The sequence below is a fragment of the Triturus cristatus genome, chromosome 3_1 (genome assembly GCF_964204655.1).
Source record: "Triturus cristatus chromosome 3_1, aTriCri1.1, whole genome shotgun sequence".
Classification (NCBI taxonomy): domain Eukaryota; kingdom Metazoa; phylum Chordata; class Amphibia; order Caudata; family Salamandridae; genus Triturus; species Triturus cristatus.
In genome coordinates, this window is record NC_140583.1 from 664,539,665 (window position 1) to 664,560,805 (window position 21,141).

Here is a 21,141-nt window from a genome sequence, read left to right on the forward strand (position 1 = left end):
CAGGGATGGGGAGCTCATGAACTCAATTATACAGTGCAGGGACTATGGACGACACAGCAGAAAAAGATGCACATCAACATTCTGGAACTGATGGCAATCTTCCTAGCCATGAAGGCGTTCAAAGTACAATTGTGCAACAAAGTCGTGTTGATCCGGACGGACAACATGACTGCCATGTACTACATTCAGAAGCAGGGAGGAACACACTCTCCGCAGTTGTCTCATCTGGCTCAGAGCATGTGGAAGTGGGCCATTCAGAGGAACATCTTCCTCATGGCGGAACACCTCCCGGGCAAAGACAACCAGATGGCAGATCTGCTCAGCAGACACAGCCACCAAATGCACGAGTGGGAGCTACATCCATCAGTACTCCAAACGTACTTCCAGCAGTGGGGTCATCCAGAAATAGTCCTATTCGCCACAAGAGAAAATGCAAAATGCCAAAGCTTTGCCGCCAGGTTCCCACAGTCACAGGGCAATGCGATATGGATGAACTGGTCAGGCAGATTTGCGTACGCTTTTCCCCCAGCGCCCTTACTACCGCTAGTGGCACGCAAACTGAGGCAACACTCAATGACACTCATCCTGGTTGCTCCAACGTGGGCACGCCAACCATGGTACACCACGTTTCTAGAACTTTCCGTGGTGCCACATCAAACGCTGCGACTAACGCCCAAACTTTTAACCCAGAACCATGGCGCAATTCAGCACCCAGATCCGCAACAGCTGCACCTGGCGATCTGGCTCCTGAAGTCTTAGAGTTTGGATACTTAAACATGCCTCCAGAATGTATGAACATCATCAAAGAGGTCAGGAGACCCACCACAAGAGCTTGCTATGCGGCGAAATGGAAGAGGTTTGTCATCTACTGTCAACACAATGACATCAACCCGCTAGATGCATCTACTCAGAATATCATCTGTTACCTGCTGCACTTATACCAATGCAGTCTAGCATACACTTCCATACGCATACATCTCACCGCAATAGCAGCCTATCTTCAAAACAGGCAACACCTCTCATTATTCCGAGTGCCTGCCATCAAAGCATTCTTTGGGGGGGCTAAAACGAGTAATCCCTCCACGGCACCTACCGGTGCCGGTGTGGAACCTAAATGTGGTCCTCACCAGATTGATGGGTCCACCTTTTGAACCTCTACGTTCCTGTGAGACTCAATTCCTCACCTGGAAAGTAGCCTTCCTGGTGGCGATCACTTCGCTGAGACGAGTTAGTGAACTCCAGGCACTAACCATTCAGGAGCCATTCATACAGGTTCATGCGAACAGAGTTGTACTACGTACCAACCCCACCTTCATGCCTAAAGTAATATCACAGTTCCACATAAATCAAACTATTGAACTGCCTGTTTTCTTTCAAAATCCAGAAACTGTCGCAGAGAGAATGCTCCATACACTAGACTTAAAGAGAGCCCTCATGTACTATATAGACAGGACCAAGGATTTTAGGAAAACAAAACAACTATTCGTTGCCTTTTCTCCACAACATAAGGGCAACGCCATTTCCAAAGCAGGGATAGCCAGATGGATAGTTAAATGTATTCAAATTTGTTATGAAAAAGCTAAACGCACGTTAACTATTCCTCCGAGAGCCCACTCAACACGAAAGTTAGGGGCGTCCATGGCATTCCTGGGAAACATTCCATTAGAAGCAATATGTAGAGCAGCCACATGGTCCACTATACATACATTTACAAAACACTACTGTGTAGATGTACACTCAAAACAGCAGGCAGCTGTAGGACAGGCTGTTCTCAAGACTCTTTTTCAGACTGCTTAGCTGGCACGGGCAGCCGCCGCTAATCGAGGAACTGCTATATATTCTATGCACAGATATGAATTCAGCAGCCCACATGCCTCGAACCGAATATGCTACTTACCAGTATGCATCTGTTCTTGGCATGTAGGGCTGCTGACATTCATGGAGAGGAGAGGATGCCCATGCGCACTGTAGTCCAGGGGAGGAGCCACCTATCTTGTGATACTTCGAAGACTCTTCCAGGACAACAATGTGCAATCATCCGGACCCAACACTAGGCGGCGATCTATGCACAGATATGAATGTCAGCAGCCCTACATGCCAAGAACAGATGCATACTGGTAAGTAGCATATTCGATATAGATAGATAGATAGATAGATAGATAGATAGATAGATAGATAGATAGATAGATAGATAGATATAGAGATACATATGTTTTTCACATATGTGATTGTGTTTCCGGGGTCCCGCGCATGGGCGGGAATGTTCAGGTGCTTATGACTTTGATGAGGATAAACCTGGAAAAGAACTAGGATTACAGGTAAGTAACTAATCCTTACGGGTAAGTAACTTGTTTTCTTACTCCTCGCCACTTAACAGCAGGTCCCATCACAGAGGATACATCTGCTTCAGACGAAGATAGAGAGGAAGACGATCTCCCCGATCCTCTCCTGGTGCCAGATCCTTGGGATGATTATATCATACCAACACCCTCTCCTCCTTCATATCTGCCATCAGATTCTCCTCCGTAGGACATTTGAGGATTCAATAACCTAATGGAGAGAGCATCCACCAGATTCAACTTGCCAATGACAGTCAAGCAGACCGACTGCTTCTTGTATGATTTCAAGGAGGACACTAGGAAGTCTGAACGCTATATACACATTATTGACTATGTATGGCAAGAGTGTGTCAAAATTATGAACACACCTGCAACAGTACCTCCGGTACTCCCACAAATTGATAAAGTATAGACCTCCAGAGGATTCTCCATCTTGTCTCACAGGACACCCTAGACCACATTCGGTCATTTCCCAAGCAGCGCAAAGGAGATCCAAAAACCCTGCCACTCCAATCACTACTCCACCTGATAAGGAGGGGCGCAGGAACGACATTTTAGGAAAGTGCTTCTCTACTATGGCCCCAGTCACAATCAGGGCAGCGATTGCCTTGGCTATTATCGTCTATTATGACTGCCAGATGTGGTCGGACATGGGAGCTTTGGTGGACCTAATACCAGAAGATAAAAGGCAGGAGGCTGGAAAGATCTTGTTGGAGGAAGAACGTTCAGCGTCAGAAACCATTGACTGCGCTATGGATGTGGTCAATACTGGTTTTATACAATTGAAGGGTGTCACCATACTGAGAAGACCGGGATGGTTGAAGGCTACCACTTTTAGGCCAGAAGTGCAAACAACATTTTTAGATATGGCTTTCGACCATGATTCCCTGTTTCCAGTATTGTAAGGTACCTGAAGATCCCAAAGTGCCATTCAGTGGGGCCAGAGGAAAAGATTTTACCTTGTATACAGGAGGTTACCAGAGAACCCCACAGTATCAGCCCTACCAATCTAAATACAATCAAAATTATAACACTCCTGCATGCCACCAATCTTCTACAGCTGGTTTCTCTCGCCAAGGAGGCCTCAAAAGAACGCCTTCCCAAGGTTGTGACTCTAACAGAAAGCAATGATCAGGTCCTGGTTCCAGCTTCCCTCCCCTCCCAAGCTGTGGGTGCGAAGATTTCCAACCATATACATCAGTGGCGCAAGATAACAGATCAGTGGGTGTTAGACCTTGTAACCTTTGGCCATACCCTAGAATTCACTTGGCGACCACCGAATACTCAACCCAGGGGAGCCCCCACTCCTCGTATTCACTTACTGTGCAAAGAAGCCCTGGTCATGTTCTCCAAAGGAGCAATAGAAGAGGTCTCTTTATCTCAAAGGGGAAGAGGTTTCTGTTCCCATTTTTTCTTCATAAAAAAGAAATCAGGCTAATGGAGACCAATAATGGATCTCAGGAATGTCAACATGTTCCTCAGAAAACAGACGTTCAGATTGGTAACACTTTCCGAGATTCCTAGTCGTCTCAAATTGAGGAGACTTCATGACCTCGCTCGACTTGGAAGACCCGTATTTTCACATCCCTATCCATCAAAAGCATCAGAAATCTTTAAGATTTACTGTAGCTGGTACTCACTACCAATTCAAAGTACTTCCATTTGGCCTCAAATCAGTGGCAAGAATCTTTACCAAATGCCTTGCCCCGGTAGCCACAGCCCTATGATCCCAAGGACTCCAGGTATTTCCATACCTGGGCGACTGGCTGCTCAAAGCACCAACGGCAGTGAAAGCCACTCAGACTACGAACGCTTGTCTTCAGTTGTTCCAGGCTCTAGAGCTCACTGTGAACAGAGAAAAATCTTCACTCATTCCCAGTCAGGTCATATCGTTTCTAGGAGCTATGATGTATACCATTCAGTGCAAAGCTTTCCTATAGGAAGAGAGGTAAATACGATTGCAACAGCTAGCAAAGAACATGTCAAGAAAAAGGTCAGTTTCAGTACGAACATACAAATCACTCCTGGGAATATGTTAATCAGCAATAGACATGATACCACTAGCCAGTCTAAGGATGAGACCTCTTCAGGAAGAACTCAAGAGTCAGTGGCTGCAAGCCTCTGGATCCTTCAAGGATATGATACAGATCACAGCATGCATGAAGGAAGCCCTGCAATAGTGATATCACAGGCCAAATCTCTGAGGGCCTTACCTTCCTTCAGATCCTCCCAGATTTTATTTTAACGATAGATTCCTCTATAGATGGCTCGGGGGCCCATCTGCAGGAGCTACAAATCGAGGGCAAATGGTCCAGTGCGCAAAGGCTACAGCATATCGACAGGCTAGAACTCAAGGCCATCTTCCTATTTCTTCAGGCTTTTCTGCCAAAGATAGCAGGTTCCTCTGTGCTGGTTCGTATGGACGATATGACCAGCATGTACCACGTCAACAAGCAGGAGGGAACCAAATCCATCACGCTATCACAAGAAGCACAGGCGCTGTGGGACTAGCCAACGCAACACAGGATCTCGTTCAAAGCCGAATCAAGAGCTGTTCAACACTCTAGCGAATGCATTAAGCATAGTCCAGTTGCCACAAATGGGAATTGGGACTGCACAAGCTGGACAGAGTGTTTCAAATGAGGGGAAAGCCATCTCTAGACCTCTTTGCCACGAAAGAGAACGCCAAATGCCACCCTGTACCAGCAGGTTCCCTCTCCCAGGGTCGTGGGGTAATGCCCTTTTAATGCAGTGGTCAGTGATATATGCTTACACTTTTCCCCATCCCATTATTTACCAGGGTGCTGACCAAAATGAAAACAGAACGATGTTGTCTCATTCTGATAGCTTCACGATAGCCCAGACAACATTGGTTCCTGGAACTTCTTCTGTTATCGGAATCGAAACCCATATGACTACAACCATTACCATCTCTTATGACCTGTGACAAAGAACAATATGTCGCCCAGGACATTGTATAAGAGTTTCTTTTTGTCATGTCACACATGTAATATCCTTTATAGGATTGGAAGGGTATTTGGAGATTTACAAATGTTAGTTTACCACACAGACTCTATACATCAATAGCTTAGATGTCACCCTCCATCCACTACCGACAGCATGATCTTCTAGGATACTGCCTGCTATTCTGATTCAAGCATGTGAATGTATGAAAGATACCCCAATACTGGATAAAAAAATAACTTACCTGTAACTATGGTTATCCAAAATTGCTATCTTTCATAGTTTCACATGCAACCCACTCTCCTCCCCGTAAAGGCTTCCCTCTTTGCACTATGGAATACTTACTTCCCACTTGTGCTTAGAAAATCTGAGGGTATCTGCCTCTGCAGGGAGTGTTCTAGCGGGTGCTAGCAGCGGATTGGCTGTGTTCAGAGTTTGGTCCTTTTTGAATAAGGAAATAGGCTATTAAATCCAAGTCCTGGAGCCATTATAGCCTATGGCAATTATCTATTGCTGCTTGATTATGTTACTGTGGAACTCCCATCTCGACGGCGGGGAATGATTCAAGCATGTGAATCTATGAAACATACCAACACTGGATAACCGTAGTTACAAGTAAGTGACTTATTTTCTTCCTCACCTTTGAACACTTTCAATGCGCCAGACAATGCAATGGGGATTTGTTCATAGCAGTGCTCCGGCGCGCCACTAGGTGTCATCTTGGAGCTACACATTGATTCCACATCACTCCGGATGTTACGGAGTGGAGCTGCATATAAGCTTCATTTGTGCACGCTGAAGTCCGTTCCTTTCTTTCAGCACCTTCTGACGTGGATTGGTGTTCTATTCTCAACTTTGTTGATTTTTCCAATGGTTTCTCAAACGACTTCACCGTTGTGCTAGGAAATGATGTCCCCACCTAAAATAGATGGTGTCAAGCTATGCTGCGACCGCAGAAAGTAGATGGCAATCACAGAGCCGCGTGAGGTGTGTCTTTGGTGTCTTGGCTCGGGCCACAACAAAGTCAATTGATAATTGTCTTCAATGCGATCTGAGACCAGGAAGCTGTATGTTACTGAAAACAAGAAGCTCCCAATTCATGTAGTCTGCAAGGGTTCGGTCACAAGGCCATTCCCCCGACCTTTCAACTTGCGCCCAAAGTCCTCCGGTAAGTCCAGCTTCTTACACAAGCATAAGAAAGTGATTCAGCGCTCGATTCTCTCCTGCCACTCTAAAGAGAAGGCGCGAGGGCCGCATGATGTCAGTTGAACCCCTTCAAGGTCTTCCACCATGGAATCTATTCCTTCAGGCGGTCATGATGTGCCCTGAATATACCCGGCCATTTTTTACCGTGCAGTAAATCTAGGCCCTCAAGAACGCCATGCTGCAATTTTTAGAGTGGGTCTCGCTTCCTGTGGTGCACCTACAGGCTCCATGAAATGGCAGAGGTCTCCAGTTGGACCACTGACAGGTTGATCAGTGGCACTGTTTGCCTTCTTTGGACCTATTTCTGGGTCAGTATCGACATCAGTATAGACGTATACTCTAGCCTTGAGACCCACGCTGGTCCCTGCTACTCCGGTGACAGAGGTTTCGACTTCAGCCCGACTGTTATTGCACTACTTAATCACAAAAGCGTAATGAATTGTCATGTAACTTGACTCATCACATCTACCAGCAGAAGATCAGTTATTTTTTTGTTTCCGACTCTAATACTATGACCGAGCAGAGGATAGGTAAGGTGATGATGACTGGGCTGAGGATGGCTTGCTCCCCCCTCACTATAATGATGCTACCTTAAATAATAAATATATATAAAGATTTACTGAATGGCAGTGGGTTATGAGACAAAGCCTCACTGTCGGAAGAGAGTGCTTCATTTGTGGTGGCGTTCTAGAGGGCAGCTGAGGCACTACGTATTACAGCAACCCTCTGTGAAGACAAAAACAAATGATCTAACAAAGATTTTATAGTGTAGGCCAGCTCTCCCTATTACAGTGGCCACCAGATCACTTTAGTTTGCCCTAAGTAGTGCATCCCCAGTATGTGGGCAGAGGCAGAGGTTGTGGGGGTTGGGAATAGGATTTGGCATTTCCTCCCAGGTTGGTGAGCCATCACATCTGACAGATGGGTCTTACATATAATTGAAAATGGCTATGCTCTATCTTTTCCTTCTGCCTTGCCCACTATTCCTTCCACACCAGAGTGGATTTCAAATGAGCTCCTGTCCATTCTGTTACAGGAGGTGCAGTTGTTGTTCTCCAAAGATGCTGTTGAGAGGCTCCTGAACTTGGAAATAGGAGGGAGTTCTTACTCTCGCTTTTTCCTAATTATGAAGAATGGGGGCTTCAAACCTATTCTGTAATGTCAGCCTCTGAATTCCTTCCTGCGAAGAAAAGAAAAATGCACACTCTGACCTAGATCCTGTCCGACTGTACTCAGCTTCCCTAGATCCTGTCTGACTGTACCCGGGCAGCTGGATGGTATCCTTGGACCTGCAAGATGTGTACTTTCATATACCCACAGATGTTATCAGGGCTTCAAGGTAGGCCAGGAGCATTTTCAATTTTCTGTGCTCCCTTTCAGCCTCACCAGCACCCCTCAGGGTCACAAACGTTGCTGCCGCCCATCTTCAGAAGTCGGGATACCAGTATTCCCATACTTCACCGACTGGCTTTTAAAGGCAGACTTGCCACAGTCAGTTGTTGACCACCTCCGGACAACAGCAGAACTCTTGACATCGTTGGGTTTCATTATAGGGTACCAAAGTCCCACCTTTGCAGAAGCTTCCATTTATTGAACCAATCCTTGACATAGTGGAGTTTGTAGATTTTTAGCTCCACCACAATAACTCCAGGACAGTCGGCCTATGTGCCTGATGTTTCAGGCTCCATCCTGAATGACGATGAGAGCAGCTTTGAGGCTTATAGGTTTCTTAGCCTCGTGCACCCTCCTCAGCAGCTATGACAGGTGGTACATGCAGGCTCTGTAATAGAATTTGGAATTTTAATGGGCCCATCATCCAGGCAGCCAGACCAGTGCCATTTAGGTCTCCAAGGAGACTGCTTGAGATATGCAATGGTGACTACTCAAACACAACTGGTCCAGCAGCAAGACTTTCTCCCTTCCACTGCCAGAGGTGATGGTGGTGACTAACACATCCCTGCTGGGCTGGGGAGGTCATCTAGGGGATGTGGAGATCAGGGGAGACCGATTTCCAGCAGAGGGCCAGATTCACATCATTCTGCTGAAGTCACTTCATCTGACTCTAAAGGCGTTCCTCAAGTGCTTAATTTGAGCTGGCGGTTGCTGTTTCGGGGCACCTGCACTTATTTTTTGGGATCCTCATTTATTTTTCAGTATTAGATATTTACTGAGTGCAAGAGAAGGAGAATCCCACAGATCATAAAGATGGAGGAAGAAAAAAAGCAGCAAATCTATCATAAACAGAAAGCAGGGCTCTGCAAGATTGGGAAAAATGGACAGGGAGTATCTGGTAGTGTATTAAAGACTACCAACCTTGGTATTCGGCATGCCGACGTTTAATTGCACCGGCTGCCAACATTTGAGCATTATTCTTTCACAAATTAAACACTGTTTTCCTGCCATCCATCAAAGGGAGGCAGGTTCTCGCAGACAACGCAACCGCATGGGGTATTGTAACAAGTGGGGCGGAGTTGGAGGCTGTGCACCTTGGGAGGTGGTTGGAGCGCCAGGGCATTTTCCTGATTGGGAACCACTTGGCAGGGTCCCTAAATGCCAGAGAGGAGGAACTGAGAAAGTGGTGTCTGGCGAAACAGAAATGATGTCTACTTCCTGAGGTGGTGTAGAGGTCTTCCAACAGTGGAGAGAACCCTGACTAGATCTCTTCACCAAAAACGTGTAGTGTCAAAGGTTTTATGTATTGGAGTTTCCGCAAAAATACTTTTTAGGAGATGCGTTCCAGCTGGAACCCATGACTTCTGTACACCTTCCCGCCCTTGCCTGTCCAGCCCCAAGTTCTGAAAAAGATCAGGAACAGCCAGGCCCAAGTGCATCCTAGTGGCTCCAGATTGGACCAGGAGAATGTCGGAACCTTTTCAATACCACAATGGCGGACCATTGTGCCCTCACTTTCTGTTTCTTTATTCTTGATTAAACTGTCCGTGCACAACAATTCCTGTACCTGCCGTTGTTTGGTACAGCAGCTCCGCAGGATAGAGAATTGTACTTGATATGGATTGGTGCACTGGTTATATTTGTATCCAAAGTCATAAGCCAGGCAATTTTGTTATGGATATTCCTTTTTATTTTCTGATCTTTTTTCATATAAAACATCCAGCCAACGCGTTTCGTTCAAATTTGTGTTACTTGAACCTCGTGTAAAGAATTGGAGTGTTCCCACTTAGTCAAGCATGAAAATATTATGAAGATAAGATTCCTCCTCTTTGTATTAGAGGTTATATCGTCAATATGTCCTTATGTTATGCTCAATCCATATGTATGACCACGAGTTGAATGTACTGTCAATAGTACCTCTAGAGCAGGGGTACTCCTAGTACGGCCTGCGGGCCGCCAGCGGCCTGGCAACCCTTTCTTGGCGGCCCGCGGACCTTGCAGACATCGTACCGGTGTTTGTTTAACAGTGTCAGCAAACACGTGGAGCTGCTGGTGCGCTAAGAGGTGAAATACAACAAAGCCTCTTTATCATGCAAATGGTCTCTTAAAGACCTGTGAAGTACTCGGGTGGGGCTGTGTGTGGGCCCTGGAAGGGAAGCTGCCTCAGCTGCCAGGGGCATAACGCATAGATCGCGGTGCGGGGGGCACCCACACTCCAGGGGCCCCCTCATTCTAAGTGAGGGAGACGGCTGCGCCTGGAAGCAATCCTCTTCAGACTCCCCAAGTCCCCATAAATTAAACTGTGTGCGCACACCATGGTGACTGCATCTAAGCCTCAGAGTCTTCCCTCTCATTCTGTCTCGCTCCTCAGTTAGTGAAAACCGAGACTTCAAGAAACGGGTATTACCCTCTCTTTCCGCCTTTCGTTTATTTGCTCTCCTGTGAAATGGATCCAAAAAAGAATAACATTTTTGCTGGAAACGGTGCAGCCTCCGGGTGGAGAGAAATAAAACATTCCAAATGTGAAAAATAAATAACTAAAGCAAGACAGAGTGGTTACAAGATGTCTAGATTGATTTATTTACACCTAAACACATTAGTGCCACTTTACAGTGTTTGCCAGTGAAGTGATACTTTTGTTTTCTCCTCTCTCTTTGAACAACATAGTTTTCCCTGTGTGGGAAAGTGCACCTTGCCTGGAGGTACTGAAATACCTGCTTGATGGGTGAATTGGAAAACAAAATGTGTACAGCGACTGTGTGTTTACGAATGTGGTCTTTTTATACCATACTGCCTATGTTTTGAAAGAATATAAGCAATGGGCACTGAAACGGGTCCCTTCCGGGTCCTGTAGTCATGGCCTTACCTTTTCATGCAAAAGCACTCACTAATTTCAGAATAATGAGTGTAAAAGGAAAAAGGTAACCATGACTTAGAAGGAGGGAGGGAGACGGAGGATGGAGGGAGACGGAGGAGGGAGGGAGACGGAGGAGGGAGGGAGACGGAGGAGGGAGGGAGACGGAGGAGGGAGGGAGGGAGATAGAGAGATATGTGTATGCCGGGTCCGGTGGCTCAGTGGACGAAGGCGTCCGCTGCAGGGACCTGTGTTCCACCTCATGGTCACAGTTTTTTTTTGTTGCTCTAGCCCCGCCCCCAAGGAGCGGCCCTCGGCCACAAACCACACTGTAAATTTGGCCCCCAAGAGAAAGTTTGTGAGTACCCCTGCTCTAGAGTAACAGTGCCGTCCGCATGCCAAATATCACGAGGATCTCCTGCCTCATTAATAAGACCGGGTCCTCCACCCAAATCTGCACAATCTATACCGATATGCCTAGAGATGGAGCAGCAGCAACTGACTATATCTGATCTACTACAGGAAGCAGTGGATGTCATCCTTGCTACTAGGCACCCTCCCACAAAATCTATTTTTTCCGGGCGCTGGGAAAAATGTGTGGCCTGGTAAAGGATTTGCAAAACTGACCCCTTACAAGCAAAGCTGTTGGATGCCCTTTTGTTTGTTTTGTCTTTGGCCCAACAAGGTCTTGCAATGGGCACTATTTGAGGTGATTTTGAACCCCTCTTGCTTTTCTACTTTTGATAGACCGACCGACCTTGTTTATATCTCCTGCTGTGATGAGGTATAATATAATTTTGAGACGCGTTCCCTCCCAGTTTGTGATGTCACAATGGGACTTTAAATTGGTTTTGACATTTCTCATGTGTACCCACTTTTAGTTGATGTATAGTTTCTCTCTGCGTCTCCTGACTTTAAAGACTGTCATCCTTAGTGCAATTATGTCAGCGCCTGACACGAGTGAACTTCAGCCTCTTAAACTGCAACCACACTTCACAAACTTTTTCCCAGACAAGTTGGCACTGAGGCCTCCAGCAGCACTCTTGTCAAATGTTATGACTCTTTGAAGTTAAGCAATCCATCACTCTTCCAGCTTTCATCGCTCCCCCTTACTCCTCTGAAGATGACGAAAGGATCCATCGATTGTACCCCAAAAGGGGATTTCCCTCAGATTGTACCAAGGACCGTTGAGTGGACTTCAACTTTTTGTTGGGTTCTCTGCACCAAAAAGAGAAAATGATGTGCAGAAGGACTGTGTTGAGGTGGATAGTCCTCTGCCTAAAGATCTGCTACGCATTGGCCCAGGAGTATACCTTGAAAGTGTTGAGAGCCCATTACACCAGAACCAAGGCTGCTACCACCATGTTGGCATGCAGAGTGCCTGTTCTTGACATCGGCCAGGCTGCGAGGTGGTCTTTACTACACATATTCATGAAGCACTACTTTTTTTAAGAATCAAGTCTGCCGGAAGGGCGTTTCACCCACTTAGTCCTGCAAGACCTTTGGGTCTGAGTCCACTTCACACACACACACACACACACACACACACACACAACCAGGGGAGGGTAGTGCACTGGAATCAGTTCCAAGATGAGGAAACTGCAGTCCTAAGCACCTATGAGAGGAACAAGATACCCCTGGTGGCGCTCTTTTTGGTGGATACTAGAACAGAGAATTTCCTTACCACCCTTCCACCTCCCTGTTCTGCGGAGTGGCCTCTTTTTAGCATATACAAATGTCCAAAGTTAGTATTAAGCACTCTGTTACCAACAATTGTTTGCGCTCAACGTCTGAGGGCATGGAAAGGATAAAAATAGGAAACTGACATCAGCTGTTGGGGGGGGGGGGGAGGGTGCTTATATGGGGTGGTGTCAAGTCAGCACATAACCATACCATACAACCTAATGACTCACAGGAGCTGCGCTATGAATATATTTTCTGGAGCCAGCCTGGTGCCTCTTTTTTTGTAGGTGAGGAATCTACAGTTATATTGAGTGTCCACTAGAAAGAACAATAGCAAAGAAATGTTACTTCTTCCTTTTTAAATTTAATAATAGTATTTATGGGCCTGTTAGAACTTTTTGTGCTGTCTGGTCATTCTGCACCTTTTACAGTTTTGCTTACTAAAGTTCGGGACAGACTTAGTACCTAGGCCTGTAATAAAATGAACATAGCAATGGAGGGTCCAAAGAGAAGGGAAAGGGGTCAAAGCAGTAAGGCCAAAATGACACAGAGATCAGGTATGCTTTAGGGGGGATGAGGATCAGAGACATGAGGAAAACATGATTAGCCCTGGAAATATGAAGCAGTTAATGGGACAGGGAACAAATAAATGTATATTTCAGGCATGATGGTTAAACTGATGACCCTGCATTGGGAACAGTGGGAGAGGGAGATCTGGCTTTTATTGGGGGATAGAACACACTACAGAGGATTAATATTTTTCATAATCTGGTTGTAGTGTTGAGAGAATTGATGCAGCCCTTCATGCTTTGGCAGTAGTGTTTACTGATCTAGATTTCTCATCTTGTAAAAGTCCTTCATGCCTGCATCTCGGATCTCAAGTGTTAATTTCTGTGGGATCTTATCGCTGAGAATAACCATTCGTATTTTCCTTTTCATATTTGATCTAGGATATGTTGCCAATGCCTGGAGATCCAACACAAGGAAGTGGAAATTATAACATTGAAGACTTTGCAGACCTTGGAATGTTCCCACCGTTTTCTGAATAACTTTGGCAGGATCAGTTTTCTGGAAATAGCATTCTCTGTCCTTGGCTGTGCTTACTATGATGGTCGTCATGTGAGCAAGTAGCAGAAATCATAAGACATTGCTGAATTCCAGGAGAAAACTTGGTCCTTGAGCTTGTCTCATACATGTTCTCATCATGTCCAGAGCAGGAGAGAATGAATCATCACTGTGAAAACCACCACATTTTGAAACGAATGTGACTAATTCTCAAACTACATTTTCAGGTTGATTTTAAAAGTCAGATGCTTCTCTCAAACTTTAATGAAACGAACAAGTTGTATAATGTGGGTGCTGCCACTACCAGACCAGCGCAAATGATCTAATGGTTTGTAGGATAGTACTCCAGCTGCAGAGATCAAGGTTCTTCCTTGTTTTTCTCCCAACATTTTTTAAGCAGGATAGTATTTAACCCCATATTTGATATTGCAGTGTGACTGACCAGTGCACAAAATACCTTTTCATTTCATCAAACTTCACCTTTTAAGTTTAAGTTGCCCTCTCCCTGGGGATGGAGGAGCATAATGCAGGTGCTTTTTCTGTTGCATCACTGGTAAAATATCATGCCCATAGAACTGGTTCTAGGACTGGCTCTAGGTCCTCAGTTCACTGTGGGGACCTTTATCACATGACTGTTCTCAGTGAGCCTGTCTAGGGGGCACAGACAAGAGATCATTCCATGGGCAATTGCCTATCTTGTGATCCTCTCTACACTGAGTATCAAGAAGGTGTGCAGTTCCTAGTGAGAGGATCAGGGAAAAGGAGGTCTTTCTTCATGATGCACTCACACACCCCGAAGGATGTCATACTTCTTCATTGGGCCAAGCTCCTCGTTGGGCCGGCGTTGCAAGCCCTTTAGGAATATTATATCCATCTAGGGCACTGATAACTTTTAATTCAGCCTGAGCTACCACATCAATAAACACTTATGAGTGTAGGACGGGTCTATACTTATTTTAACCCACTTTCTTGTGCACTACCCAGCCCCCACACCTGCACGCACCCTAAGGCTTCTTCAAAAGATCTCCGCCAAAGAGCAGCGTTTACGGGAGCCCGTCGGGCATTGCAGAGCCGGCTCGATGAGGAGCTTGGCCCAATGATGAAGCATGACATCTTTCGGGGTGTGTGAGGACATCACGAAGAAAGACCTTCCTTTCCCCGATCCTCTCACTAGGAACTGCACACCTTCTTGATACTCAGTACAATTTGGAGCTAGTGTGCAGGACCTGTATAAATACAGCTCCTGGTCTCCTCCTTGTTTCTGATCCTCTCTACACTGCCAGCTTTGGGATCCTTTGAATTGTAGCAAAAGACCACAATCCTGACTACTCTACAAGGTTTCAGAACATACAATGCCATTCCAGATTGCATGCTCACAGTGCCTGCCCTTCAACCCTGGTAGCAGGATGTTAAAGTCATCCTGCTGCCATTTCCAGCAGTACAGACGTCAGTGACTGTTGCAGCAAAGGAATACTGATCATAGGTACATCCCTGGAGATAAGGCCCATACTGGAGCTTTTGGGACCTAGCCCATAATACCAGCCCTGAAAAAGCTGCCCATGGTGCTTGTCCAGTTATAGAAACCATACTCTTGAGTGCTTACTATGGGGTGCCAACACACACAGCCATTTGGCCAATACTGACACTCCCAGTTCTAGAGACCCTTTTCACACTCCTAGTCCCCTTACTCAGCTGGCCAGACATTTTATTATTCCTGCGCTTGGGACACATCTGTAAATTCCAGTGCATGAAACTTTGCTCTTGTTTCCCCTTAAACGATGCCTGTACTAGCCCTGTGGCAATTGCAGTGCCTGGAATGCAGAGTTAGGCTGGAGGCCTTGCTGTCAGCACCAGCACTGGAGACAGGGCTCGGAGCGCCAGTCCAGGTGGCTCTGCCCACCCTAACTGCCACATGGACTTAATCCTTATCAGGCTAAATTAACAGCATCATTTCTTTTATTATCAAAACTATTATTTATTAAACCACTCAAATTATGTAAAATAATTCGCAAGGTGTGCTACATACATGTACTAATTATTATTTATTATTAGAACATACAGTATTTTGAAATCAGAAATGGTAGGAAAGGATTGGCATGCGTGGTAAAAAAAGGATACAGTAGCATGTTATCTTGGTGTGAAGGTAGTTGAATGTCAATACATAGAAGAACAAGCAGAACATTTGAAAAGTGCAAGACTGTGTTTTCTGATGCTCTGTAACAGGTGTTTCCAAGTGCCTTGTACATCCAGTCCCTACTAGCAGTGTAAAACAAAGAAAATATGTTGCAGCCTCTCTTTCTCGAGCTGTATAGCGGGGATGGCTATCTAACATAACACATTGTTTTTGGACCTGAAAGGCATGCTTTGACAATGTGTTTCTCCATTATCCCACTGGTGTAGTCCGATCCCAGGATGGCTTCTATACCCCGTTATTTTACTTTGTAGCCTGCATCTGAGACCCAAAATTCCTCCATCTTGTGTATGGCTTTGCACTGGATAAATCCATTGACCGAAGACTTGGGATATCATTAGGGGAACGGCTACTATTTTCTATACGTGTGTATCCTTTCTGGGTGTCTCCGCACATAAGATGGTTCTAACCCTATGCTCAATATTCTGATACTAGTCGCAGGACAGGAAAGAAAATATTGTCTCCGTAGTGCTCTGCACAATTTTGAATTGAGTTTGCTCGTGGGAGACAGAAGTTTTTTTTAAAAAAGACTCCATTGTTCAAGGGTTTGAAAGTTACTCTAAATATACTTGGCTTGCAGACCAAATCTCAAAATGGCAGAGACACTGTACAAAGTGATGGAGCATAGTTGAGGACCTGAGTGCTGTGCCAAGAGGCATTGCGTCAGAAACTTTTGAGAATCGTTCGTGTTGTCTCACTGTCACAATGGAGTGCCAAATGCACCACTGGGAGAACACATTAATACTTGGGCAGTGTGCAATCACTACCATTCACCAATAGCCAGCAGAAGTCCCCTCGGAACTAAACTTGCAAATTCCCTCACTTGGCAACTCTGTGTAGCAGCTCTGTTTTCTCCCTTCCTTTGAGACCTTCCATGCAGATACAATACTAGATCTAAGCAAATACTTAAAGAGGGTAACAGAAATGTCACCACACTAAAGCGTTCATCACAAGTTGCCTGCGAGGTCTGAATACCACACTGGGATTTACACGTTTTCTGGTATTTCAGGGCCTGGAATTATAGGGTCCCCAAACTTTGGACCCAATAATTCTTGACCCGGAGACACCAGACTCTGAAACTTGGTAGGTGCAGCTGGCGCTGTGGGTCTCTGCTGTATGCAGCTTGCAACTACTATCATACTTAGCATGGAGGTAGCAGAAAAAGCTCCCTCCAGCTGAACTAAAACAAATCCTGCCTTCCTGTGACCTCAATACCCTTTCAGGACCAAGAAAAAAGGCTTCCTCAACATTTTCCACCTGCTACAAGCAGGTGGTACATGTGTGAGGATTTGGACCCATTTGGATTTGGACCCATTTTTCCCCAGAAGAGGGAAAAAAAGACTGAATTTGACCTGGTGTTCCCAGATCTGGGTATTAGTCCCCTTTCAGGGGGACATGATTTATAATCCCTGTTAACTCACAGGGTGATAATGGCTGGAATTTTTTCTTCCGTCCCGCTATCATTGATTCTGACCTCATTATCTCCCCGCAGAGTTAGGACGGTACTCGTAATGAAGGCAAAAGTGTGGATCAAGAGATTTTAAAGCAATAAAGTGAAAACATCAAAATAATTGTAATTTAGCTGCTTCAGGAGCTCAGACTATCATTTTCATATGCAATACGAGAAGGTTGGCAGCCGTGAATAAACTTCTGCACATCCAGAAATTGTTGTTGGGGTTTATGTGTATTGAACCCGTAATACAAAAGCATATTGTAAGTAAGTGATCCTGAAGTAAAATAGAAATGAATAATGAACAGGTAAGATAGCCTGATTCCTGAAAGTATGCCCGACGTGAAAGTCTTAACAAATTGAGGATAGTTAAGAAGCTGGCTGATGGAGATCGAGGTCTATATATTCCAACCACCAGTTGCTGTAAGGCAGGGATACGTGTTCATATGTATTACTTGCAATGATAGATTTCTGTCCTGTTTCTAGCACCTCTGTCTATCCTAGATACACCACGTTTGCACATTGCCATTTCTAATTGAATTGTCCCTAGTCAGCCAGCTCCCTTTTATTGAATCAGACATTGAGACAAGTGCATTGAGGAAGTTCACAGATTTCAGGAAAAACCATGAAAGTAATGCTATCATTTGACCAGGTCACTGCTATTCACTGAAATACAAGATCTGTCTGTGTTGCCAATGATAGTATTGTGGTAGTATTCGTATTAGTAACTGTGCCTCCTGGCAAATTGGATACTAAACTTATCATTACTGGTTTCTGAGAGCCAGGTTACTGAGGTATCATCTTCAGTTCTGTTCAGTGAATCCACAGGTAACACGTACCTCTGAGTCTGGTAATGCTAGTCTCTATTGCACGCGTTTGTACTCCGACTTCATTTAAAGTCGACAAAACTTAGTTTTTCTGTTGCTGGAGCTCCTTTGGCTCTATTGACTGATAACTTCCTCCAACTGCCCTATTAAGGGTGGACAGTGTAGTGTCTTTTATTTCATGTCCATCAGAGCCAGGAAACATTTTGTGGCGAGGGACAGAAAAATATGTATCCCACACCCTGGGAGAAAACTCCCCGGGTGTGAGGGGTCATTTATTTTTTGTTTTTTCCACTTTGGGCGTATTTCAGAAGAACAAAATATTCTGCAAAGTTTATTGAATGGTCGTTAAAACCAAAAGCGGCTGTCCAGTAAACTTTTTGCACATTGAAAGAAACCACCATGATGGCGGTTTCTTTCAGTGTACAGAAATAACTGCTGGCATGGCGGTCACCTCTAGATTTGACGGATGGTAGTCCATGAGGGTGGTGGACGTAATGTCCTTTGGCACCCTGATGGATGGATTACCGCCCGTCAAACTATAGATCGGGCCCAATATCAGTACTTATCACTGGGACTAAGAGTATAACGTGTCTCACCATTACTCTGTCATTGTGTAGCTAGGTAGTGATGCAGTCAACTTTTACCCTCTATTGTGCTTTATACAAGTTAGTGCAATTTCTCATTCACTGATGCTGGGCAGACACTTCTCAAGATAACCTGTGTGATCTCTGATGTTTCTCCACTACATGTCAGTCTTTCTGTTCCCGCTTATTCCTTCAGACATAAGTCATTGTCTTCTTCCTGACACCCATATTCCTCTGCTACCTATCATATTTTTCTGCCACTTATATTCCCGCCACACCCCAAATCCTTCCAATTTACCTTACATCATCTCTTTACCCTCCTATGTTATGCAGATTTGTAGAGCCCACTATCACCCAGGAGGGTATTCTACACTTGCTCAACCCATTCTTGTGCTCTTCTTATCTGCCTTCTGATTTCCCTATTAACCTCCATCCTACTCTCCTTTGTTGTGTCTTCATCAGACAGGGTTATCTCTTGGTATGTTGCCCATTCTTGTTTTTCTGGAAAAACTGTGAATACTTTTTGCACATCTCTGTGCATGATTCTGAATTCTTTGCGTGATTTACTGAAGAATTTACTGCTATCATGGTGTGTATTTTAATGCCATCTATCTGTCAATTCAAACAGTTCAGTGCTAATTGATATGCCTTACTTGTGCCATATGCATTGCTGGTGTTTGATGTAACCAGTTAATTTATATTTCTTTTTTCCATGATTATTGATCGTTAGAACCCAGGAAAAGCCTCTGCTTCCTCAATCAATCAATGTCTTATATATTTTGATGGATACCTAACATTGCCTGCCTTGTTAATTTCCTTGTGAGGCTTCTCAGTGGTCATGGTTGAGGAGGGGGTTGTTATGGTATTGTGTAAAGACGATGAGCTTTTTTGAGAGGGTGGATGCTGCTGAATTAAGGGAGGGTCCTAAAGTTTATTTGTAGATTTTGAAAGGATCTTGAGGTTTCTTCCTGGGCAACAAGTCAGCCCTGAGATTTCTTGTTTGCATAAATTAGACCAATGAATGATTGTCTTGTGAATTGAGAAAACCTGAGATTTCTATGCAGTTGTTCAGGAGATAATCTGATTTCCTGGTGAGCCAAATGGGGACATTTCGTATGTTGTAGGGTCATAGGTTTTTCTGCTCCCCATTGAGGACCAATGAAATGTATTACTGGGGAGTGTGGAGCATAGAGATCTATTAATGGGGCTTTGTGGAGATTGTAGGTTTTATTAGTGGGTGCCACAGTGACAGTGTGCAATGTGTTGGTGATGTATTGAGAAGAGCAACATACTTCATAGTGGCGATTTTTAGGGGCCTTGAGATTTTTTGTTTCAGGTTAATGGAATTTTCTTTTGGGCATTAGAAGTCATGCTGATGAGCATTGAGGGACCAAGACATTTCTCAGTAGGCCATTGTGGGGTTTCTTATTGGGGCTTAGAGAACCATGTGATTTCCTTTTACTTCATTTGGGGGTTGAGGGATTTCTTGGTAGTAGTGCAGAGTACCAAGATATTTCTCCATGAGTCTTTAAAGGCCGTGGTATTGTGTGTTAAAGGTTGAGAGAACCACGAGATACCTTTGTTTTCTTCGGGTGGGGCATGAGTTTTCTTATCAGAGATTAAAAGCACCATGAGATTCCTTGGTGGTGCATTGAGATGGTTGTTATTTCTTGGTGTGTGGGATCAATAGAGGCAGTGAATTTCTTGGTGTGCTTGAGAATGATGTGAAATGTCTTGTATGAGGTTCAATGAGAATTTGAAAGTGAGGGAGGTGTGCTTACCTAGTGGGAATTTGAAGTTTGCATGAACGTTCTTGATGGTGACGAGGATGCTGTGAAATTTCATACAGGGGTCAGAAGTGCTGTGGGGGTTATGGAGGAATCAAAAGTGGAATAACATTTCAGTGGTTATAGAATGGTCAATTGAAAGTGGTTGGGAAGGTTAAGTGTTCAAGGTACCATTATGGAAATTTGAGTATTCAACAACCTAGAAGTTTAGTGAGTGCAGAGTTTTGCTTTGCATATGGGTTCTCTGCACAAGCACATGCCTCATGATTATTGTTGTGTTAATCTTTTAATATTGATGTTACTTCTATGGTGTATAACATGTATTTTGTACTTCTGAATGTAACGTACTGAATGTAACGTACTGTAAACTAAAATCATGTGCTTATTTGTACTTCATAGCTGCCTTTTCCTAATTACAGTACAATAAATGATAATCAATTGTGCATTGTAACTATTCTACTAGTATTGGTTTTAAAAAGATCATCACTATAGAGACAAACACATCCAGCCAATGCAACAAGATGGGTCTAGTGGTTCCCTACATAGGAAGCAGAGGTTGTCTCTGCACTACCTACTTTTTATCGTTTTCAGATCTTTAGAATCCTGGCTATCACTCGTTCATTTTGTGTAACTTCAAGTTTTTTCTAGTAATGCATAACATAAAGTTAACATAAAAAGTAATAGTAGGGACTCGTTTTGTTCTGCAGATGTGTCACAAAACTTTCCTTGCACAGTTATGATCCGAAGAAAGCTAATCAATACTTGCTTAAATGCATTATTTTTTCTTCCCTGTTTCTCC

General features: G+C 44.5%; 1 protein-coding gene across 7 annotated transcripts in view; it reads left to right on the plus strand.

Annotated features, from left to right (window-relative positions):
• Positions 1 to 20,793, plus strand: part of ARNT2 (aryl hydrocarbon receptor nuclear translocator 2) — an 803,119-nt gene extending 782,326 nt beyond the window's left edge. For all 7 annotated transcript variants that reach the window (XM_085644710.1, XM_085644711.1, XM_085644712.1 and 4 more), the window contains one exon: positions 13,389 to 20,793. In XM_085644710.1, the coding sequence (XP_085500836.1) occupies positions 13,389 to 13,487 (99 nt within the window). In that variant the 3' untranslated portion in view covers positions 13,488 to 20,793. The remainder of the gene's footprint in view (positions 1 to 13,388) is intronic.
• The last annotated feature ends 348 nt before the right edge of the window (positions 20,794 to 21,141 follow it).